The 26445-nt window shown below is 33.9% G+C and overlaps 1 protein-coding gene across 2 annotated transcripts; it reads left to right on the top strand.

Moving 5' to 3' along the window:
- The first annotated feature begins 19991 nt into the window (after window positions 1-19991).
- On the top strand, window positions 19992-24607 carry LOC131036027 (LOB domain-containing protein 15). Of its 2 annotated transcripts, XM_057967821.2 has the most exons (5): window positions 19992-20612; window positions 20929-20991; window positions 21507-21584; window positions 21769-22030; window positions 23933-24607. In XM_057967821.2, the coding sequence occupies exons 3-5, from the start codon at window positions 21571-21573 to the stop codon at window positions 24278-24280; spliced, it is 624 nt and encodes a 207-aa protein (XP_057823804.1). In that variant the 5' UTR covers window positions 19992-20612; window positions 20929-20991; window positions 21507-21570; the 3' UTR covers window positions 24281-24607. The 2 variants fall into 2 exon arrangements, with proteins under 2 accessions (XP_057823804.1, XP_057823803.1); XM_057967820.2 differs by lacking the exon at window positions 20929-20991 and having other exon boundaries at window positions 19993-20612.
- The last annotated feature ends 1838 nt before the right edge of the window (window positions 24608-26445 follow it).

The raw sequence follows: 26445 nt of genomic DNA, 5'->3' as shown, positions 1-26445 counted from the left end.
GTGCACAATCTAGAGGCTAAAAATCTTAGCGAAAACTTGTAGCTTGAAAAAAAATAAAAAAATGAAACACATTTTTTTGATTTTATTGATGAATACTAAGAGGGGGTGTGAATTAGTATGCCAAAAAATACTGTAAACAAACTTTTAAATAGTTTAGTAGATAACCAGTTCAACAGATTCACTAATAAACTGGTTAAGATAAATGCAAACCAAATAGAAAAACAAAGCATTCACCCACAAGAGCAAAATCAGCATAACACAAGATATTTGACATGGAAACCCAAATGGGAAAAACCACGGTGAGCAGAAACTCACAAGTAACTATCTACAAAATAGAAACCAGATCGGTTAAGGTCATACAATGTTCTTCACCAGAATAGATCCTGTTATGAATCTAGATCTCTGTTAGGAGATAAGTCCTATTAAAGACTACCTTGTTAAAGGATTTCAGATCCACAGTTTTGAACCACCTTGTTAGAGGATTTACAAAGGCTTTGTTGGGCCTACCCAGTTAAGGGTTTTAGACTTGTCGAAGATATTAGTAATCAACAAGTGAATGATCTAGATAATAGCACAGTATGCTTAATTAGATCCTTGACAACTCATTGTTAATGCTTTTCAGTATTACTTCAGTCTTCAATATCTCCACACTTTGTCTCTTCACACTGACCTAATCTTCTCTACTATGATCGCACACAACCTTTACTATTCTATCTTTCATACTCTCTCTCATATATTCAAACCCTAGACATGATGTCCTTATAAAGGAAACTGATTTCATGTCGGTCCAATAGGATTAGACTACAAGTTCCTAGGTCCAATGCATCTAGACACATTTGGTAACATGACACAAACACACAGCCAAAGTGTCGGTGGATGATAACTGATCACACATTACAGAAATACTGGTTGGTAACTCATCACAGAGTAATACCGGTTAATACAATATACCGATTACCGGTTGTCAAATCATAATGTTACGATCAAAAGTTAACTACCGCTTGGGTCCTTCGTACCTCTTGTGATCCTCGAACCGCTTGGGGTCTCTATACCGCTTGAGCTCTTCAGTCAATCTGTGACCAGTAAACATCTTCTGCAAAATACTGATAGTCTAAAGACTATACATTCAATAATACACAATACCAGTTGGAACAATTATCGGTTGAGCATAACTCATACATCAAGAAAGTGTGTATCCATCATCAAGAAAGTGTTTGTCCATCAATAACAATCAAAACATCATCAAAATGCCAACAATCTCCCCCTTTGGCATTGATGGCAACACTTAGGAAAATTTTGACATCTAAATGTTTTTACAACAAAAATTGCCATAATCAAAATTACTCCCCCTAAGCATATACACTACTCCCCAAACTAGTAACATGAAAGTACATGAAATGGTAACATTCACCAAAATTTTAATGTACACTACTTACCCTTTGCCAACAATGACAAAGTAATGCAAAGTAACCCCTTTTTGCATATGCAATAAAATAGAGTAGATGTTCATGACAATAAGGAATGAAATTTCTCAAAAACATATTTAAAGTCCTGCATAAAATTTTTCATGGCCAATGTCCATGACTTGAGTAATGAGGTAGAAACCTCACTTTCAGTCTTCATCTGGAATACCAGTTCTTCCATTGCATCAATGGTACTCATCTCTTGAGTTACCGTGATAGCTTCTAGGTTGAGAAAACATTTATGAAGAATCTACAATCTTGGCAATAGGAGCAGTTGAAGCTCCTACAAATCTTTAGACCAGTTGCTGATCTCTAAGTCCATCTTGGCAGTCTGATGCTGATAATGATGAATGGTTTGTCCATAGGTAGTGAATGAATCATATGGCATCTTGAAATTGCTGATATATGCCTGTAACTCTGAGTAGAGTTTAGCTTTCTGGTTAAGCACATCGTCACAAAATAGATAGGGTTGGCAAATTTTACTCAACGGTAATTTACCTTCAACCATAGCAACACTGATATCATTCTACTACTTTAGTAGTTGTGTCCTCATTTCATTCATTTGCTTGACTAAGGCAGTATTGAGTGCCTTTTCATGGTTCTTCTTTGCAATGGCTTCAACAACATCTTCCAAGCATTTCACCTTGTCCTCCACTATGGTACATAGAAGTTTAAGCTTGGATAGAGAGGAATTAGTACTGGGGAGGTTGGTACCAGGAATTAGACTGGTAAGGGTGTCAACCATAGTTTGTATGGCATCCTATTCGTTCTTCCTCCGCAATGCTTCTAGTCTCTCCTGTGCAAGTTTGATGCTTTGAAGCAGCTCAGACTCATCTGCTGATTAAAGATCAATAGGACTGGTGGTATCAACCTATTTGGTTTGATCACCGGTTGCCTTAGGAATCTCCACTTGTTTGTTCTTCTCTGCTTCCTTCTCCTCTTCTACTTTTTTCTTATCCTCTTCTTTCTTCTTTTGCTCCTCTTCTTGTTTCTTCTCCATTTCTTCTTTCTTCTTGTCCTCTTCTTTCTTTTTGTTCTCTTCCTCCTTCTTCCTTTCTTCTTCCTTCCTCTTGTCTTCTTCTTTCTTCTTCTCTTCTTCCTTCCTCTTCTCCTCTTCTTTCCTCTTCTCCTCTTCTTTCCTCTTCTCTTCCTCTTTCTTCTTCTCTTCCTCTTTCTTCTTTTCTTCCTCTTTCTTCTTCTCTACCTCTTTCCTCTTATCTTCCTCTTTCTTTTTCTCTTCCTCTTTTCTCTTGTCTTCCTTTTTCTTTTTCTCTGACTCTTTCCTCTTGATTTCTTCTTGCCTTACTTTTTCCTCTTTCTCTTTCTCTGCTTTCTCTTTGCCCTATTTCTCTTTTTCATTTTTTTCTTTGTCACGTTTCTCTTTCTCTACTTTGTCCTATATCTCTTTCTCTGCTTTATCTTGTTTCTCTTTCTCTTTGTTAGGAGTGACATCCTCATTATCTAATGCATCCACATCAATAGGATCAATTTTCTCTATTACTCTTTCACCTTCACTGTCAAACACCTCATTTGGTTTGTCTGAGGATAGGTTCGGTGCTTGGTCAGCCTGCTTAGCAGCTTCAGATACCCAATGCATATTGACAGCAGCTTTCACATGTATGTGAGTATCCTTTTCCACTTCAGAAGCTTTTCCTTCTAGTAGCCTAAGTCTTCACCTTCTCATGAAGAAGACGCCTTTGTTCTTATCCATTATTTCAAACAATTCAGAGTTTGAGGCATCAGGAAAGTATTGTGCAAAAATTTTCTCTCTGATCTCCTATTCCTTTTCAATGGCTATGCGCCATTTATTATCTAAAGAGTTATATAAAGAATATGGAGTAATAAATTTAATCTCTGATGGCGACCAATCATTAACATAAATATTTGATGACTTCCTATTCTACTTCTTCTTTCTCACTATCAGTAAAATCATCAAAATATTCCTATAAATCATCAAGCACTTTCCTCTTAATATTCTTTAGAGTCCTCTGATAATGTGTCATTGGCTTATAAGAGGAAATATCTATATTTACCAGTGCTAAAGTTGCAGGAACATTACTGGTAGACTTCGCCTTCTTGCTTGATTGCCTTGTCTTCTTTGTTTGAATTTCCGGTTTAGTGTCCTCTGACTCTGGTGAGTTGGTTTTGGTTTTCTGCTTTCTCTCAAATACCTTCTCAGGTTTCTTCTTAGCTAGTGACCACTTGGTCACTTTCGGACTGGCAGAGGTAACCAGTGCAGATACCGATGGCACTGCTTTGTCCTTTTTCTATTTTGGTTCTTCAACCAGTGTGACCCTTTCTAAGTAGGTACCGGTTCTCTTTTTCTTAGCATCCAGTGGAGAGGCAAGTAAGGTAGAGGCATACTTGATCAACATGTCATTCATTACTTCATACCCCATTGGTTCATATACTTCCTTTCTCGGGTCCACCTCTTCCATTATGCAATCATCTATCCTTATTGTGAAGCATATGTCATCTTCATACTTCTTCACAATATCATCAGATATCCTCATTCTTTGGCTCATTTTTTGCTTGAATTCATCAAAATATTTATTCAGAACCTCAGAATTTGTAGTTCCCACTACTTGTAGACTTTCCTTAATTTGCTTGGAAACCGGTAGGTCAGTAGACCATTGCACATCACCTACTCCAGGGAAATAACCTTGAAAATAAAAGAATAAGCCGACCATAAGTTGGTCAAACCTGAACCTTAGAGAATTGTCCTGTTTGATGGACTTCAGATTCAACAACAATTGCTTCTATAGACAGGTACATAGGTCAAATGTAGTGTCTTCCTTGATCATCCTGTAAGCGGCATTCAGCATAGTAGCAGGGACAAAATTCATTCTACTGGCATAAAACATCCGATAACCAATCACCATGCAAGCATATTTAACTAGATTATCTTTAATGGTGTTGACGGTCATCGCCCGTTGGTCACTCATAGAACCGGTGAGATTTGTCATTTCAGTTTTGGTGACCTTTTGTAAAGGTGGTACCTCTCTAATTTTGTAGAAACCAGTGATGGCATAAATTGCTTCCAGTGTGATGTCATGCGTCCGCTCGAGATACATCTTATCACCGTGCACTCTACTAAGGATGATGTGAATATGATCTTCTGTGAACTCTTCCAGAAAATACACCACATTATGTAGTTTCATGTTTTCAAGGATACTATACTCAGTTTTGATCTTCTTGTCATCCCCACATAATAGACTTAGTTGGGAATGGATAACTAGGGATCCTAGGTCTTCCAATTTATAGTCTATATACCCTGAAATGTCTTCCTCGACAATAAATCCAATAGGTATTTGAGATAGGGCATTGTATTTCATTTTCTTTTGAAGAAATTCGACTGAATCTACAGGTACACTAGAACTAGAGTGCGATGTAGAAGCCATGATAAGAGAGAATTTTGAGAAATACCTTCACAATCCAAAATTTAGGGTTTGCCAATGTCGCCCACAATACACCACTTCGGTTGCTAGATTACCACTTAGTGTTCTTCATTGATAGATTGAAAAAGATCGTTGGATTCCTCTGCAAGATTTTTGAATTCACTTTGAATCGCAAGACGAATCGCTCTTTGTCACTCTTCTCTTGAAAATTCTTCTCTCAAAAATTGATAAGTGATAATGATGACAAAAATCCCTTTTAAACAACTTCTCACCTACCATAATAAATGCATCATCGCTAGGGAACAAACCCTAATTTTTCCTTTTATCACTTCAAGTCTTCTACCAACTGACAGGTAACATATACTGGTTAAGGTCTTTACTGATATAAACCGGGGGTTCAAAATATTTCACCGATATGTTCCCCCTAAGCTTTTCTGAAGCTCAATTTGTTGATTTAGAGGCTTCCATACTAGGTGCAGAAATAGGTTCATTCTGTGATCCTTCCTCTAATTTCTTTTTCCAAGTTTTATTCATTTCCACTTGAACAGTTTTAGCATCAATCTTCCCTTTTGGAGTGATCGGTATATCATCTGATAGGTTCTTTCTCAGTCTGCAAGTTTTGGCAGTGTGTCCTGGTTTGTTGCAATGATAGCATACCATTCCAGGTGTTCTCCATGGTCCATTATTCATACTTCCATTCTTTCTTCTACATGTTGTAGTAGTGTGACTGCTACCATGACAAATCAAACAGGTTGCTCTCCAACTAGTTACCACTTGATAACCAACTGACCGATGGTCATAGGTATTGTATCAGTTGGGATTCCAGATTATAGGAAGTTCTGGAATAACTCCTTGAGTCCTTGGAGGATATCTCCCAGTATTGTGCAAAACGGACCTGCATTCAAATGCTATGTGCCCAAACTTGTTGCATGCATAACAGTTTCCATTCAATCTATTGGATCTAGGCTTATTGTTTAGAAAATAAGGAAAATTGTTGTAGGCCTTGCTTCTACACACATTGGTAGTATGTCCTTCTTTGAGACAATTAAAGCAAACAGGTTTAAATTTTTCTTACCTTTATCCTTGGATGTCAGTTGGTTCTTTGATGCTTCAGATTTTGTTCCAGAGGTCTAACCTTCCTCATACCTAGAGAAACCAAGTCTAGTGGTATTCTTTACTGGTTTTGCCGATTCCAGCTTTTTCTCTAGCTTAACAGTACTCTTATTGAATTTGGCAAGTATCTCCTTTGACTCAGTAAATTCCTTGGAAATAGCAGCATTGGATTCCATCAAGGTTGCATTCTTAGAAATAGCCATGTTTAGTTCACCTTGCATATCATCTTTTTCCGCTTTACTCTCTTGGAGATGAGCAGTAAAGGTATTGATTTCTTGCTTCAGCTTGGAGATCTCATGATCTTTGTCTTTTACTAGATCTTCAACTTTCCTTCTATTCTCAAGCTCTTGATACATTCTGATAGTTAGTCCTTCCAACTCTTTTCTCATATTGGCTTTAGATTCATTAAGATTTTCAACTTCTTCAACTAGGGCATCCATGTCAGCTTCATCAAAAGAGTTATTTTCAATAAGTTCCATCAGTTTCTCAACATGCTCTCTTCTTTTGGCCAAAGAGGCTTTATACTTGACTTTGAGTTCATCATAGGCTCTCTCAGTCTAAGTGAGACGATGAGTAAGTTCCCTCACACTATATTCCCCCATATCTCCTTCCAAGTGGTTAGACTTATAAAAAGGTTGGCTCTAATACCAATTGATGAATACTAAGGGGGGGGGGTGAATTAGTATGCCAAAAAATATTGTAAACAAACTTTTAAACAGTTTAGTAGATAACTGGTACAACAAATTCACTAATAAACCAATTAAGATAAATGCAAACCAAATAGAAAACAAAGCACTCACCCACAAGAGAACAATCACCATAACACAAGATATTTGATGTGGAAACCCAAATGGGAAAAACCACGATGAGCAGAAACTCACAAGTAACCATCTACAAAATAGAAACCAGACCGGTTAAGGTCATACAATGTTCTTCACCAGAACAGATCCTGTTAGGAATCTAGATCTCTGTTAGGAGATAAGTCCTGTTAAAGACTACCTTGTTAAAGGATTTCAGATCCACAGTTGTGAACCACCTTGTTAGAGGATTTACAAAGGCTTTGTTGGGCCTACCCGATTAAGGATTTTAGACTTGTCGAAGATATTAGTAATCAACAAGTGAATGATCTAGATAATAGCATAGTATGCTTAGTTAGATCCTTGACAGCTCATTGTTAATGCTTTTTAGCATTACTTTAGTCTTCAATATCTCCACACTCTGTCTCTTCACACAGACCTAATCTTCTCTACTATGATCACATATAACCTTTACTATTCTATCTTTCATACTCTCTCTCATATATTCAAACCCTAGACATGATGTCCTTATAAAGGAAACTGATTTCATGTCGGTCCAATAGGATTAGACTACAAGTTCCTAGGCTTAGTGCATCTAGACACATTTGGTAACATGACACAAACACACTGCCAAAGTGTTGGTGGATGATAACTCATCACACATTATAGAAATACCGGTTGGTAACTCATCATAGAGTAATATCAGTTAATACAATATACCGATTACAGGTTGTCAAAAATCAAGACTGGTAGATCATAGTGTTTCGATCAAAAGTTAACTACCGCTTGGGTCCTTCGTATCGCTTGTGATCCTCAAACCGCTTGGAGTCTCCATACCACTTGAGCTCTTTAGTCAATTTGTGACCGGTAAACATCTTCTGCAAAATACTGAGTCTAAAGACTATACATTCAATAATACACAATACCGGTTGGAACAATTACCGGTTGAGCATAACTCATACATCAAGAAAGTGTGTGTCCATCATCAAGAAAGTGTGTGTCCATCAATGACAATCAAAACATCATCAAAATGCCAACATTTATACCATGTTTAACATGTATCACACACAAAATAAGGTGTGTACCCTATTTGGCACATGCCAAAGTGCTTGATGGAGGTCCATAAAAAATTTTAACAACTTTTTGGTTCCCCGTCTTGGTGCACTTACCCTTGACATCAAGGACAAAGGGAACAAGCCTGCTATCTATAACTCTTTCTTCCCCTTCTACATATAACTTTGATATCTGTAACACTCCCTCTTATAGGAATATCTCTCTTCTACAACCATTTCCTACATCCAGGAAATCACAACCTTCATTACTCCCCCTAAGAGAAACCACCACATCAATCTAGGAGACAAAGGATAAACTTTGATTCTCCCCATGGAATGATGCACCACTCTTTGCATCTAGTTTGAAGGAGGGGAAATAACCCCTAACTTATGTCAGAGATACTCAAAGGTATCTTTTGACAGTGCAAAAATTTGTAGGCACACATTCCAATATGACTTCCTTCTCTGCAACCTCCTCTCTAAGAAATGATACTAGCTAGAAATGTGTTTAGTCCAAGTGAATGCATCATCAGATTCTTTGAAATGTTAATTGCACTTACAATTTAATATCATGCATAATAGGATCTGCCTCATCATACATCACCTCATATCTTAAAAATTTTCCTTCATCCAACTTGAGTGCAACAAGATGTTGTTGCAATACATGTTGCTTCTATTATAGCTAATGTTATTGAATCCTACTTCTTGCTCAATCAAGAGAATAATTTGTCTCCCAAGAAAAATACACCACCACTTGTACTTCTCATTAGCACATCCAGGCAAATTAGCATTAATGTAAGATTTCAAAGAGAAATCATCATCCTTCTTATACCACAAACCAAAATTTATAGTCCCTTTAAGGTATTTGAATATCCTTTTCACTGCTTGATCATGAGATTTCTTTAGATTGGCTTGATATCTAGTGATCAAATAGACTGCATGCATAATATCAATTCTTGAGCTAATCAAATACAATTGTCCACCAATCATAGATCTATACTATTTCTGAATGAGTATGGAGATTCATCATCCTTGCTTGAATGACAACCAATAACCATAGGGGTTCCAACTAGTTTACAAATTTTCATACAAAATTTATTCAATATCTCCTTGATATACTTGGCCTGAGAAATGAAAATACCATCTTCTGACTATGTTACTTGAAGACCAAGGAAAAATGAAAAATCACCAATCATTGACATCTCAAATTCTTTCTACATCTCTTCTACAAACTTCTTGCAAACATCTTCATCTCCACCAAAAATGATAACATCAACATAAATAACTACTATTAACAATTTATCACCTTCAACCTTAAAATAAAGATTACTATTTGTTTTACCTTTCTTGAAATTTAATAGTAACAAGTATCTATCCAACCTTGCATACCAAGCTCTAGGAACTTTCTTGAGTCCATAAAGTGCCTTCTTAAGTTTGCAGACCTTATCCAAATCTTATGATATAACGTAAACCCATCTAATTGTTTAATGTAAACCTCTTCTTTAGGTTATCCATTCAAGAATCCCAACTTAACATCCATATGATATACCTTAAATTTTTATATGCAACAAATATAAGAAACATCCTTATAGCCTCCATCCTAGCTACAAGAGAAAGTCTCCTCAAAATCTATACCTTCAACTTTGAATAGCCTTTACAAACTAGTCTTTCCTTGTTTCTTTTGACTTCTCCACCTTCATTTAACTTATTTCATAAAGCCCACTTTGTTCTTATCACATTCTTGTCCATTGGTCTAGGTATCCATTCCCATGTTTGATTATTTTTAATCTAATTCAAATCTTCATACATTGCCTTTATCCATCAATCATCTTTGCTAGCCTCTGGAAAAGTCTTTGGCTCCACCTTAGATAAGAAACATTGTTTTTCTTGTTCTTTGGTCTTAGCAAGTCTTCTTTTAGCTTGAACTCCTTTATCTTTATCTTCAATGGTCTGATAATCTAAACAGTTCTTCCACACATAGTTTCTAAGTGTCTTTGTTACTTATTTATGTACTTTCTCTTCTACATTTGACTCTTCTTTATCTTCTAAGTCTTCCTTCTCTCCCATAGCAATAGGGTTATCTTCTATCTCAATCTTATATTCAAGTGCATCTGGATTCCATTCTTCACTTACTCTACATTTGTGCTCTCCAAAATCTTCTCCGGTCTTTTGGAGTAACACTACTATGCCTTCTTGTAGAGTATCCCAACAATATTCCTTCATTTGATCTTGCATCAAACTTTTCCAAGTCCTCTTAATCTCTTCTGATGTAACACTTGCTTCCAAATATATTGAAATAATTTACTATAGGTGATCTTCCACACCATAGCTCATTAGGCATCTTAGTGTCATTCACTCTTACTTGTACCCTATTAAGAATATATACAACAACATGCACAACTTCTTTCCAATAGATATTAGGCAAGTTAGCATCTTTCAACATAGTTCTAGACATTTCAACAATAATCCTATTCTTTCTTTCAACCAATCCATTTTACTATGGATTTTTAGGTGCAAATAATTGCCTCCTAAAACCATCCTCTTCAAAAAATTGATCAAATTCATTTTATGTAAATTCTTGTCCTCTACATTTGATTTTAGCTTCTATTTGATTTTCAACCATATATTTGAATACCTTGAATCTATCTAGTGCTTATGTTTTTTATTCAAATAAAGTAACCCACATCATTCTATAATAATAATCAATGAGCAACATAAAATATCTTTCACCATTTAGTCCTCTTATCCTTGTAGGTCCACATAGGTCAATACAAATCGACTAGGTCTTATGGTAGAATACTCCTTGTTCTTGAATCTATTCCTTGTTTGTTTTCCCATCTAAAATTTCTTGCATATTGTATTTGCAAGTTTGATAATCTTTGGCAAATCTCTTACAACATGAGTAGAACTAATCTTCACCATGTTTTCAAAGTTAATATGTCCCATTCTTTTGTTCCACAACCAACATTCACTGCTCTGCACCAATAGACAACTACTTCCCTTTTTTTTTTACATAATAGACATTACCATTTGTTCTTATATCTTTTGCAACTAACCTTCAAGAACCTCCTTTTCTTATCTAACATTCAAACCCATGAAATATGATCTTGTAACCTTTTTTTCACATGTGACTCAAACTCAAAATATTATATCTCAAACCTTTTACATAATAAACATCATTTATCTTATTATTACCATCAATGGATATAATTCCTTTACCATAGATAGGTGTAGCCTCCTCACTAGAAAACTTCATTGATCCACCACCATATTTTTTAAAGTTTATGAACTTTCTTTTATCACTTTTCATATGATTTGAGAATCCAGAATCAATTATGCAAGCTTTAGGTTCCACTTGTGCATGCAGTGCAGTCTTCACATACATTAATATTTGACTATTTTTCTCATCATGTAGAGTATCAAAACTTTCACTGTCTTTTTCTTCTATCTCTAAAAATAATGAATCATCACAATATTTTTCTTCAAGTGAATACATCTCCATTGAAAAAAAACTCTTTTTTAGGCTTATCTTTGTCATCTATTCATTTTTGTTTTTGCTATCTCTCTTATAATTATACTTTCTCTTGTTATCATCATCTGATCTCTTATAGTTATCTTCCCTGAAAGTACATCTAGCAACATAATGATCAATTCTTCTACAATTAAAATATTTGAAGGGCAACTTACCTTTGTATTTTTTGGTTCCTTTCTTTAGTCTCACAAATTTTGCTTCAATATCATCTGAATAATTGCTTGTTTCAAGTACATCTTCAATATTATTGATGGATTTGAATGCGAATTATTTATTGACATTGTGCAACTCCTCAAATTTTAATATCTCAAAGGTATAGAGTGATCCAAAGTATATGTATCTATGTTATGACTTTCTTCAATAACATACAACGTAAGTTTATAAGATGTAGGCAGTGGCCTCATTGCTTTTTTCACAACTTCATTTTCTTTCAATTCTCTACCAATACCTCTGATTGAATTTACTATCTAATTCACTTAGTGTAGGTAACCTTCAATATTCATAGCTTCAAACACCCTCAATGTCTCAAATCTTTACATTAGATTCTACATCTTGACTTGCTTGGTCTTTTGATCTCCTTCATAAAAGCTGCTCAACTTATCCCAAATTTCCTTTGCAATTTTGCATCTCATGACATTCAAGAACTCTAAGTCACTCAAACTATTGACAATTATATTGCTTGCCTTAGCATTACTTTCATGATTATTGACCTCATCTAGAGTAGAAGGACCCCAATTAAAGAAGTATAACAAGTCTTAATAATATCGTACATTCCAAGTGACAGAGATTTCAAATGATATTCCATCTATGCCTTCCAAATAGAATAATTTATGTCATCAAACTTTGGTGCTTTTAAACTAATCTATTGTGCCATCTCAGACCTTCCTCAAGTGGTTGGGCTTATCTTAGAGGAACATCTCTCTAATACCAATTTTTGAACACACCACATGACTAAGAGGGGGACTGAATTAGTTCAAACCTTAAGCCAATTTATCTTTAATATCTTAAACTTCAAACCACAATTACCTTATCTTTGCAATAATGAAATGTGAAACTACAAAATACAATACATGAGAGCACTAGATTTACATGGGAAACCCTAAGTAGGGAGAAACCATTGTGATAATCACACTCACAATATGAATAATTGATTACAATGTTTTAAGCTCAAGGCCAAGGAAGTTCATTGCTCCCATGGGGGCTTCACTTAGTGAACTAGGGTTATAGCACATGTGTTCAGGGCATATTAAAGAGTCCCCCTATTTTCAAAAAATATTGCCCTAAACTCCTTTTTTGTCACCCCCTCCCAATATATAGTCTGAATTAAAAGCCCCCCTATTTTCACCAAATATTGCTTTTTTCATAGTCCGAATTAAAAACCCCCCTATTTTCACCAATAGGCAATATATTGAACCCTTATTTTTGGGATATTAAACCCCCCAATATGAATGCAGGTGATATAATATTGCCTAGCCAGTGAAGCCCTCGTGACTGCTCTTGATTTGGACTTTCAAGACTAAGGTGCTCAACCTTAGGGAAAGAAACAATGGACTTGCATTGTTGAAGGTCAGTACTCTAGGGCAAGATACAAATTTGCACAAGTTGTCAAAAGGATACCATGCCTTCGAATAGGTACAAGGAAATGATGAATTGAAATGAAAAAGATCTCCTAATCATGGAACTTCCCTTGAACCATTGTGTCAAGAAAACAATATCATGACAAACACAACTCACACATTGATTATCTCAAAAATTTGTTGCATTGAAGGATATGATCATCAAAGCTCATCACAATCTAAAATTTTAAATTTTTCTTCTCCACGTATGCTTGCACATTATTCACAATCAATCCACATCAAGTCATACTACAATTAACACATCCACACATATTTATATACTAGCTTATTCAATGAAACTTTCAACTAGGTTAGCCATAGACAAAATATGCATAAATTACACAAGAACGACCACCAAGAGCAACTACATCAAATATGGTCTACCCTAGGAGATAAAGTGGACCCAAATAAATTACAACAAATCTTCCAAAGTCAATTACAATGAACCACATGCTAACACATCCTCCAAAGTCAGCATCAAATATAACACGTGGATAATCAATGAAGCATGTTAACCTGTCAACCCAAAAACATCACGTAGTACAAATTACTTAATGTGGATCTTCACACACCATGGTAAGACCCATATCAATACTCTAACTCAATCTCTAATGTATAACTAGACTAAAAGAGTATGATCCAAATAATATAAAAAAATTGAGTCGACCAAAGTCCAACACAACTAACCACACTGAGCAACAAAACAACATAACTTCACTTGTTGAGAAAACCAAAAAATAAAATCTTAAATAGAACACTGCACAAACTATATGAATATGTCCTCTAATCTGTAACGCAATAACCAACATTGCAAAGCAATGTGGGGCATTCTCTAGACCAAACTTGACATACAACCTCACTATCAGCAAACAACAATAACCAAATTCAATCATCTGAGCAACTAAGGACCTATAAACATGATGGTGCAACATCCAAAAAACATATACATTAATTCTAGAATCGCAAGCCTTCATCTTAAAATGTTGGAGGAATGCAGAGAACATTTCCATAAGGACTTTAGATACTTTTTTTTGCATATTGTAACTTCCAATACTATCACCTTCCGGAAATACCTCATACTCACTCAACATCACCTCCAAACAACATAACAACATTTGAACACTCATTTCTGAACTACATATCACAACCACACAACTGGACAACTACAACTTCTTCTTCACCTTTGTCACCACTACACACAATTACAAACAACACAAACTCATCTTTAGTTGTGATGTCAATGACAACACCAAACAAGCTTGACATCAACACAACCATATTTGAAACAATATGATAGTCTTTTCTTAATTAGATTGAGATATAAGTATATTTTACTCATTTTATCTAATTCAAACATCAATTTTAAAATTTATTACAATGTTTGAACTATAAATCCTAACTTTGAAACCATGAAATGGTTAATATTAATTAATTAATTAATCTAATTAAATTAATTTTGAACACATATTTTCTACACAAATTTGTACATTCAATTCTTATACTTCTTTTTGAATTAGGTATTTTTGTAATATAAAAAATAATTTTTCAGAACAAATTCATGGTTTGGAGTGATTTTGATGGGTCCATTCTTTTTTCTTTATATTATTTGGATCTCTCTATATATTTTTCTTTATATAATAATTTTTTGCCAAGATAATATTTTAGGTTATTAAACAAAGCATCAAATTTTTAAAATACATAATACATGTATTCATATGTAATCATAAATAAACTAGTTTAGTTACCTCAAGTGAGGTTTAAACCAATCAACAATCTACAAAATTATGTTTACAAATTTTAATACCCACTAAATCCACTTATTTAGTATGATTGTTTTGAAAGACTTAAATTAGTTTAACCAAAATCATCAAAAATATATTTTAAAATAAGGTTAATAGAAATATTTTAATTTTTTTTTAAAAATAAATAAAATAATTATTTTAAATTATCTCAACTTAAATATTATTTAAAGAAGCTTGTCTTTATATTCATGTTGTTTTATGTAACTAAAAATGGTGGTACTTAAAAGAATTTATAAAAAAATTATGCTAGTGAAAAGTTATCTGGCTTTCCATCTTACACCTTATTCAAGACCCTTGATCAATTTCATAATGTGGGGCAAGCTCATATTTTTCTATGATTGTAGATATTGATGATATAATGCTCTATATAATAATTGAATAGTATGAAAGTTCAAGTTGATAAATGATCTAAAATGAACTAGGGATTAGCCGTCTTATAAAATTCTTTGGCATGTAAATTTGGATATTTTACACTTGAGCTAGTAAGAAATGTCCAATTCCAAAGGTAAATCAAATTGAATCCATGTAATTAATTTATAATTTATAATTTGTAGATCAAAGTTGAATGCATGATCTAGAATTAGAACACATTTTAGGATTGAATCTAGAATACAAATAAATAATGACTCATAGTTTGAATAGAAACACGGTCAATGCCAACAATTACATGACACACATCAAATTTTAAACACTAACTATTGAAGGATAAAACAAATCCAAAATTAGTTTTAAGTCAATGTTGAATTTAAATGTAGTGTACCTAGTCTCTTGTATGAATGAATTTTCTATAAATCAACATATTATTTCTCATTTTAAAGATATATTGCTTGACTTGTAAATTGATAAGATTTGAAGATCAAACCTTGCCCATCCTTAGAGTTATAATAGAATTGATGAAATAATTACACACTTTGTTTGGGGGCTATCCTTTATGCAATGAATAGTGTACAAATGACACATTTCAATGTAAATATTAGAAAATACTGGCTCAAATCCAGATAGAACCATCCCTATGGGTCATTCTCATTCTTCAATTCATCTATTCATTATTTCAAGTTGATTATATGAGTACAAAAACTATCCAAGCAAATTTAAAAATTGTAAGTTAATTTCGAATTCAAGTGCTATTTCTTTAGCTTCAACTTGAATGTGAATTTTACTAATTTTTGTGATAGGCTATTGTATTAAAGATCACTTAAAGATAAAACTTAATTCACTTATATGTATTTGAAAATTCATTAGAGTAACTCTTTTCCACATTGCATCATCACATGAAGAGAATATTAGACCACCAACATTGCAACATGGCTTGTAATCAACATTCTATGCATCACTACATGGTTGCTTGTTGTTTTTTATCCTATTTTTATCAAATTTGTTAAATCAATAACAAGGTTTTGACCAAAGAAAAACATTTCAAGTATATACATCTTTTGACACAACCCCTCTTTTAGTGCAAGACATAGAGATCAAGGTGATCAAATTACTAGTATAAAAAATCAACAAAGTGTAGATCCACAAAGAGGGTTCACATTTATCAGGACACAAATATCATTATAATTGAACTAGAAGATCATACAAAGAAGTCATTGATCTATAGCATCTTCATCAAAAATTTGAGCTAAATAGGGATCATTAAATATTCTAGAGTTATTTATTTGATTGTGTTAATTTATTTTTAAGCCTATATTTATTTCTCTAGGCTTCTCAAATCTTGAGTTAGCTTAATGGTGGTGAACTCATACTCTTGAAAGAGAGGTTACAAATTTGAGTCTCATATAGTATGTATGCCTCATATTTGAAGTAAAATCAGGTATCTCCTACATACTAGGAGTACAAGGTAGTTCCATATAGTACATTTATAATGTGTCTCTTACATATTGAGAGTACGAGGTAGTATGATATAAGATATATGTACCTCCTACATTAAGCACAATTAAATACCTTCTACACACTAAAAAAACAGGGCTTTCAAATTCTACACACCATATTAAAAAAAAAAATGATCTTATATACTATAAACTAACTATATATCTAAAGTACGAGATACTTTCATATAAGATATACACATCTCCTACTTTAAGCACAATTAAATACCTCCTACATAATAAAAGACTTTCTAATACTATATACTATAGTAAAAGACAAAACAATCCTATATACTATAAATCACCTATTAATCCAAAAATTAAATCATCTCACATTATATATATTGCATTCTATTCAATACATTTATAATGTGTCTCTCTAAGAGTACGAGGTAGCCTAATATAAGATATATGCACCTCCCAGTTTAAGCGCAATTATATACCTTCTACATACTAAAAAGAGACTTTCTAATCCTATACACCGTATTAAAAGATGAAATAATCTTATATACTTTGAATCACCTCCTTCTTTAAGTTTAATTAATAACCTCCTACATACTAAAAGACATTTCTAATACCCTTTACCATATTACATGACAAAACGATCCTATATACTATAAATCGCCTATAAATCTGAAGTAGAAGATACTCTCATATGGGATATACACACCTCCTAATGTAAACACAATTAAATATCTTGAAAACTTTCTAATACTATATACCAAATTAACATATACCAAATTAAAAGACAAAACGATCCTATACACTACATACTATAACTCAATTATAAATTATACTATAAACCTAAAAATCAAATCAATGACATCACAGCCTATAAAAAAAACCCCTTAACTTTCCCTTTCCCATCTTGCACAAATAGCAAATCCACTCTGAAATTCCAGACCCTTATGCAAGCTACAACATATATTGACTGTCAAAACTCATACACTATAACTCTGTGGGTCCCATGATTTCCTACTCCATCTACCTAAGTCGTAGCTTATAACGTAAGGCAGCATCATAAGTGACACCATTTTACAGATAAAAAAAAAAGCCATGGCCGATTCAATTATTTTTGGGTGTTTAAATTAATAAGCAATGACTCAGATTTACTCCTTGTCTTTGAAAAATCGACCTAGTCAGGTGGTGCCTGGAAATGGCTGGGTTTGTGAGGACACATTTCACGAAACAAAATGAAGGAAAACCAAGTTAGCACTTTCTTTACGTGTAAGAGTGACATATCTGAAAGAGGTGGAATTGTACATATTATATATATATATTGCATTTGGCCTAAGATTCAGCTGTGTGAAAAGAAATTGCATTGAATTGGAAATCCTCGAGGTTTGTATAATGATAGAAAATGTAATGGATGAATGGATCCAGCTTTGAGAGTCCTCCCTTTATCCAAGATATCACCATGAGATTCATTTAATTCTTTGGTCTAATGACATGAATGCAAAGGTATTATTAAAACCATGGAAGTCTGTGAAGAGCAGAGTGTGCTGGGGAAGAGAGAACAGCGCTCCGACGTCGTCGCCTGCAATCATGGGTCAAACAGAAATGAGGAGGGGGGCTCTAGATATGGCTGCCATGCCAGGTAGTGCAGATCAATATATGAGCTGTGAATTAGCTTGAAAACTCTTTAAAAAACTAAAAGACTCTCTCTCTCTTAACTACTATTTGCCCAACGAGCTTGGACTGCTAGTCATCATTCTCTTACAGTACTTTCTATGGAGGAAACAACAAGATTTGAACACCCCTCCATGGTCAATGACTGGCATGAGCATTCTAGTGACAAAGAAAGCTCAACCTGCACTGGCTATGGTGACATGGATTATTTTATGGGTTTTGGGGTTACCCACTTGAGTTTTTTATTGTTTAGGTCATGGGGTAGGTGGGTTTGATAGTGTCTGTTCAGTTAATGAATGGATTGTTTGGTTTGGTGCTTGAGAAGTTTCTTTGCTTCGTGGGTTCCTCTTGGCCTTTGTGATATAGTCTATTGTATTATTAAAAGAATCAATAACCATACATATTTAAACACATCACCATACAAATTTAAACACCAGTATTAAGTTATATTGGTAATAAATTTTGAATAATATGGTATTTTCGTCTTCTTTGCTAGCAGTTTTGTATTCGTTTTTTTGGAGTTCATCATACTTGGACTTTAAGGGCGTTATTCTTTATCTATCATACTATTTTTTTTGATGAATAGTAGTCATTTCAATGAATAAAGATAAAGTATACTATTCACAAAAAAAAAGTAGGGGATACAAAAAACACATTAAACATGGCCAAGCCTGGAGAGCAGAAAAACAAACAATCGCTAAGTGGGATCATACAAATTTTAACACATTAGCATTAAATTTCATTGCTAATGAAACAATTTGAAAAATATTGTATCCTCTTCCTCTCCCTTCTTAACTCTCGTCTAGTGGTTTTGTATGTGTTTGCTTGTTTTGTGTTTTAGGCTTCACACCATTGGATTCTAGAGGCGTGAATCTTTATGAATGCATGTAATATACACTTATGATGTCGGAGCCTTGCACTCAGCAAGACTTGATCCCTGGCCCTGGTGGGCCCATTTGGAACCATTCAACTTCACCGGTAGACCAAAGGCCTATTGACAAATCAGTTGTTCAAATGACACCATGTCAACGACTTTGTCCTATTGGAATTCTAAGGATGTGATTCTTTATTCATCATATAAATTTCAAGCATACAATTTTTAACATGTCAGCATTTTTATTTCATTGATAATGTAATAATTTGAAACATATAGTATCCTCGACTAATGATTCTTATGCGTTTTCTTCTTTTATATTTTGAATTTCATCCCATTCAGATTCTAGAAATTTGATCCTTTATCCACCTACCTTTATGGGAATATGTGTAATATCATATTACAAATGATAATCTAATCACATGATTAAAAAAAATATTATATATTGAATTATCTCACATATACATACTTGAAAAATAGATTTAGAAACTTGCTCGCAATCGTCTCGCTTATCTACATACTAAAAATAGATCTCTAACATCCACGTGGAATTCAGTCTCAAGTCTACCTTGAATTCATTTCCCCAACAACATACTTAAAATATAGACCAGCTCATGGGGCCTTTTTTATTTGCATTTCTTCCCCTTGTTCATGGGTCATGCCCAAAAACTTAGTTTAATAAAATTTAGCAATACATTGTAACTAGATTTTCAATTTTCTATGCAGTTGCTCTTGACAAACAACCCTTTTTAGGACAAACATAAAGCAAACACTTAGATTTCTGCCATATTTAAGAGTTCCAGATCAGCAGAAACAAACACCAATGTTTGCAACAAGGCCGAAATTTTTCTAGAAACATGTATGCCCCATCAACATCAAATCCCATTGCGCCTACTTGCATTAACAAGTCTTCATCATTCCTCTATTTAGGCATTGTACAAAAGGAATACAGATAACCCCTTACCTCGTACGCTGGATCTGCAACAGCTCATAATCACTCACATCTCTTCATAATATACCCACATTAAATTATACAGTACCCCTCACTGTTACTCCTTGCCCCTCCCTAAATTCTCCAATCCCATGCTTGGACTGCACAACTTCCGAAGAAAAACGTGTGTGCTGATGTGATGTTATACATGGTGGTATAGTATGGCATGTATGGCCCAGCAGAGAGAGTAGTTGTATACTAGTAGTAGTGTTTGTTTGTGCATTCATGTGGTTGTAAAATCACAGGAATTGACAGGAGCTTACCTTGCTTTCAGGATTGAGAAGTGGCAAGGAAGTGAAGTCCTGTTCTTGTTGTTATAGACTTGGATATCAAGCCCCCCTCCTCCTCCTTCCCCTTCAAGTACATTACAAGGGACCCCTCTAGACAACCCGAATTCCATTTGTATCAATAATTTTGATCCACCCATTTGATCTTGGATGTACATCTCACTGTAGAGCCAGATCTGTATATCAAAAGGTATGTCTCTATGTTACTACCTACTGTATTGATCTTTATGTTTTTTGTGTGTCCACAAGTGTGTGTACTCCTCACGTGAAAATGACATAGATCTGCTTTCCATACCAGATCTATTGTCTCTATCTTCTTTCAACCTATCTGATCCTTTAAGAAATGCTAATTGATGAGATGGCATGACTCTAAGGTCAAATTTGTCTGTAATTAAGTCTGCACTTGCAGCAACTATGGAAATATATATTTTAGCTCACAAGATTGCTTTTTGGGGTGTCTACTATAACAATAAATTCTGCAAAATTGGTTTGGTTTAACTTTTCAGGTGCAGTAGATTCTCAAAAAACTGTTTTGTACAGGCATCTTGGTTTAAACTAAATGCTCCAAGGTTTGTTTCTTTTCGATTTAATGCTTCAAAAAAATAAAAAAATGATTGAAAGCTTGTGGTCAATAGATATCCAAGATTGTTTCCATGGTTTTGGAGCTTTATATAAACACCCTAACTGTTTTCATTTAAGGTGTACTGCAAAATAGATTCTGTGTTATTTGTCCTGTGGGTATCCAGATTTATTTTAAAAAACTAAAAATTCTCTAGCCTTGGCTTGTAGCACCTTTGGAAGTGTTTGTATTTGTTTGGAAGATAGTTTCATAAGATGAGATGTCTGTAATATCTTCTCTCCAAATTTGTGGGTGAAATCTGTGAAAATATTAAAGATTGCTTCTATTGGTGCCCAGTTTTACCATAATTTTTCCCGATTTAAATTTTCATGTAGACTATCAAATTTCAAATCTTGAAGATAAGTTCTCAGACATTATCATGACTGTTGCAAATTTAAAATTTCATGTGCACTGTTACGACTGTAATAAGATCTCGGAATGGCAACTTACATACTGTTTCTGTAGGTTTTAGACTCGGGATTGTGCTACACAAATTTGGCAACTGGAGATTAAAGACGAGCATGTTTGGATGTCCAGAGAAAGGTACAATAATGACTTCTGAAATGGGATTAAGAATAGTGTCATAATTATGGAGCATCACTTTCTGGGATCAACTGATATCATTATTTCCATGACCCATCTCACATAAGATGAAATTATCTTCTTAATCTATAGGAGATCTAAGCTTAGGGTTAGGATGATTTAGTTTGTGATTTTTTTTTTACAGGGAACAGTTGGAGAACTTTCAGTCATCTTCCAGAAGAGCGATTTATCATAAGCAAGCAGATGCGGATCGAATGGGGAGGAGACAAATACTGGGACCTCCTGGGGCTTTGAACACTACAACTCCCTGTGCTGCTTGCAAGCTTTTGAGGAGAAGATGTGCTCAGGAATGCCCATTTTCTCCTTATTTTTCTCCTCATGAGCCTCAGAAATTTGCCTCAGTTCACAAGGTGTTTGGAGCAAGCAACGTCTCCAAGATGCTCATGGTAATTCTTATGCATTAGAATAAAAAACGTCTTTTTTATTTTCACAGGAAAGAAGATTAACTGTTCAATGAAATTCATTTGTGCTTGGTTTTCTCCCTTGCGAGTATTCATAGATGCTCTTATAAACAAACACACTGTAGATTTTGCTTATCTTTTATTATGGCCAAAGATTTCTGATGTCTTAGTTATCTTCAACTTCTCAGATCATAACACAGTAAAAATGAGCCTTGGAAAATTTGCAAGGCAGCAATGTCTTGAAAATGCTTTATCCTTTATTAAGATTTTTTTTGCATTTACTGTCTATGGTTTTTTCAATCCATGTTTCGGATTATATGCAGTGATCTATTATCCTATTCTTCGTGATAGGATCACTAAGTATGATCAAACATGTCGATTGAAAAAAAAATACATAGTAAATCCAAAAACAATCTTAATAATACTACATGAAATGTAAAAAATTCACACCAACTAATATTTATGCAGATTCTCATGCATTACCATCAAGTAATATATATTTATATGGCAAATTTTATGTAACAGATATCTCTCATTTATGACTGGAAGATGTGTTGGTGAATGAGAGATATCCGTTCTGTAAAATTCACCTGCTCTTGGTCTTCTCCTGTATATATAAATACACACCTTCCTTCAATCCATAAATGAGGGGTATACTTGGTCTTCTCCACTGTCGTTATTATTATATATTTCTTTAAAAACAAATAATATAGATTTTCCAGCTGAATATACCAATGCATGTTATTTGCATTTCGTTTCACTGTATTATAATGACAAAGTTGTTAGTAGGGAGATTAGCGACCAGAATAGTTTTGTATGTATCAGTTTTATGCAGATGGATGGTAAGCTTGCATCAGATACAGTAATTTTCTCTGTTAATGAGTTGCCTTGCAGCACTTATTACGGGGTATAGAAATATATTACTTTCATGTATTGCTACAGGATAAGGTTGTATGCACGGATATTTTTACTATCATTTCATTTTAGTATTGCAGTCAGATGTTAAGCTTATATAACCAACAAAAACTGTGTAATGGTCTGAGGTAAGTTTTTATACAGAAAGATCTTAGATTTTGTATTGCAATGGTTGTATGCCGAAATATATAGTAGTAAGAGAATTTTATTATACAGCATTTGATCATGACTGAGATGGGAAGAGTGTAAACAAAGACATGGCTACTTGTAATTTAATGTAGCAGTTGTACACAGATTATATATTGTCAAACAACAATTTATTGAAGTGCAGGCATTGTATTGGGAAGATTGTAAGTAAAGAAAGTCTTACTTTTATTTTATTTTATTTCAATAGTTATGTGTTAAATCTTTTAACTATTAGACTGTCATCTGCTACTTCATTTATTGTACCGTGATGGTAAGGTTGTAAGTCAAGATTTCCAGCAGCCTTTTTCCCTTTTATTGTCTAACGAGTAGACTTGAATTGCATTGCAATACAGAAGTTGTCAGACTATATATTGTATTAGGTACCACTTTTTTATAGTAGAGAGTATTAAAATGGGTATACAGGCAGATTGTCAACAGCATCTAGGATTGTAAGTGGAGACAATGCCAGCAGCTTTTTAATACTATTTTATTCAGTGTGGTCCAATCATTATAGCAAGTTGTGGGCAGAATTGATATTGTTTCCCAACACCCATTTTCATAGGAAGGGCGTAGGTAGAAATAGCTTTCATCAACTTAAGCAATAATTGTTGTTTAAGATTAGATTCAGACTGGGTTCTCTGAATTTACTTTTTAGCCTATCATTGATGTGATGCCATTTTATCTTTTATCTTATCATTGTACATCATCAATACGTAAAAAATTAGGGTTTTCTTTTTGGTGGGTATTAATAGGGATCTATAACTTATCTCGTTTTGGCTTAAGCAGGAAGTTCCTGAAAGCCAAAGGGCAGATGCAGCCAACAGCCTAGTTTATGAAGCCAATGTGAGGCTAAGAGATCCAGTGTATGGATGCATGGGAGCAATCTCTCAATTGCAACAGCAAGCACAGACCCTCCAGGCAGAACTCAATGCAGTGAGAGCAGAGATTATGAGATACAGATACAGATCAGAACAGGTAGCAGCAGCAGCTGCCATGCAACATCAGCAGCAACAGCCTCCTCACTCACCACATACTTCAATGCTGCCAATGCCTGCAAATTCATCTATGTATTCCCCAGGAAGTGCATCTACAGACTACACTAGCATGTCCCATGACCATTCTTATTTTGGCTGATGGATCAAATCAATCAATCAACCAATTACAAGAGTGCCAACATAAGCTTTTATACAAGAGCTGCCTGCCATTCTCACAGTGAGGGGGTGAGCATTCTTCTTCTTTTGTTTCAAGGTAGAGAGAGGTTGATGGTAGTGTTCTATATATTTGTGAAGACCCATATCTCACATTCATTCATATTGAATAATAAAACTTCATAGTGTTATTGTACAGGTGCCCTTGAGGGGACCTCCTCCTATCTATGTCATTCTATTCTGAGCTGAATTTGCAATTGAATTCATTTTGGTATTATGCAAATATAGATAAATGACAATGAAGAGATTTTTACGGGATGCTGTAGCAATTAAATTTATCTTGACTGTCAAGTGTTTTCTAGCGTATTTAGAATTAGATGATCTTGAAGAAAAGATTTTTGTTATGAGATCAAAATTTCAGAGAGAAATAAATTTTGGCATTTGGTTTATGAACCAGGTAAATCATTTCTTTGCCTAAAGTTTTAAATCTCAAAAACGAAAAGGATTATCCCAAAGAATAACCAAATGTGTATTATTTTTCTTACATTCAACGAGTTCTTGTTGGTAATCATGTTGTGAATAGATATTCTTATAATAGTTCATCACCACATATCGTTTCTATTATGCAGTTTTGCACGTCATCACTTGACTGAAAGCCCACCAAACTGAATTGTGTAGGTGGACAATTATCTTTTAGTTATAAGGGTTTCCAACATGAAATGCATGATGGCCTAGGAAGATTAAGAAAACCACTGCAATGGAGTATATAAAGTGACTTTTAGTAAACAATAGGTTATAGTATCTGTATAAGATGTATACATTACAATTTTATTATTTATTTAGTTTTGTATGTATCTTAGTCTTTATTAATGATATTTTTAAATTATTTAATATTTTTCAAAATTTAAATTATTTTCAATTTTATTTTATTTAATTTGAATGAGATTATCTTTTATAAATCTTATATTACCATCGTTTCTTGTCTTTTCACTAAGAGAAAATCTCATGATACACACTTCTTCCCCTGATAGGGTTATACACACTTACATATTGTGCTTTTTCTATTTCAACTATTACTCATTTTCTAAATGTTAACTTTAGTTTATTTTCTAAATTCTAACTTCAGTTTATTTTCTAATGCTCAACTTGGGTGAAGACACGCTTATTGTACACACAACCTACACTATTATAGCTACATGCACTAGCACTATAGGATCACATACTATTAACTTCTCAACTACTTGATGCTATAATTCAACTATTTGATGCTACAATATGCTACTAGGGGCTTGAATGAATCAAGCTCCTAAACATGCTTTAGGCACCCATTTTCCCACTTCCCAGTTCTAATTAGTTATGTAACAACAAAGACATATGCTAACGAGTTCAATTGATTTCTAACAAGTACAATGGATACTTGTAAAATTTTAGGTTGACCACATCAATTAGGACAAGAAAAAATGGTGATCATTTAAAGAAGGCTAAAAATAAGATCATATTGTCTACATGCCCAAATTTAGTAATAACATGAAAAGAAGTTGTTATAAACATGGTTATCTATTTGGCCTACTTTCTAAAATTTGGAAGTTTTTTCAAGATCCACATGGGACGATCAATAGCAAAGGAAGTTTAAATTCCCAATCTTGAATGCCTCTTTTAGTTGCTTTCTAAATATAAATGTCTCTCCTTTGTTGGCTTTGAACCACAATACCTTACCAAGAACAACAAGAGAAACATTAACAAATATTTGTGCAATAAATCCAAAAGACGTGTCCAGTGATATTATATTATTGAATGATGTATATTCAATTTCATACAAACTGATTAGGTTTAAAGAGCATTGAAATGCATGAAATTGAATTTTGACAGCCAATGACTAAAGATGGTTAGAAAAAGAGGAGTTAAAATAACTAAATTAGGATGATTAACAAGTAGCAAAAGATATAAGGAAAAATAATTTCCCTATGGGGGAATGCAATAGAAATGTAATGGAGGAAAATATGACTCTATCAAAAGGAAAACACAATTCCTTTGAGATTCAATTTTTCTATATACATTTGGATCTATTCAAAAAGTTAAAATGCTTAAAAAATATATAGGAACTACTAGAAATATCTAATTGCAAGTAAATTAAATAAACTTTTTGAATAC

This window comes from Cryptomeria japonica, chromosome 3, assembly GCF_030272615.1.
Source record: "Cryptomeria japonica chromosome 3, Sugi_1.0, whole genome shotgun sequence".
NCBI classification, from domain to species: domain Eukaryota; kingdom Viridiplantae; phylum Streptophyta; class Pinopsida; order Cupressales; family Cupressaceae; genus Cryptomeria; species Cryptomeria japonica.
This window is presented reverse-complemented; position numbering and strand designations above follow the sequence as displayed.

Coding starts and splice junctions, on each gene's coding strand:
- LOC131036027 (XM_057967821.2), top strand. Junction 22,031..23,932: donor ACGTCTCCAAGATGCTCATG/GTAATTCTTATG, acceptor TGGCTTAAGCAG/GAAGTTCCTGAAAGCCAAAG.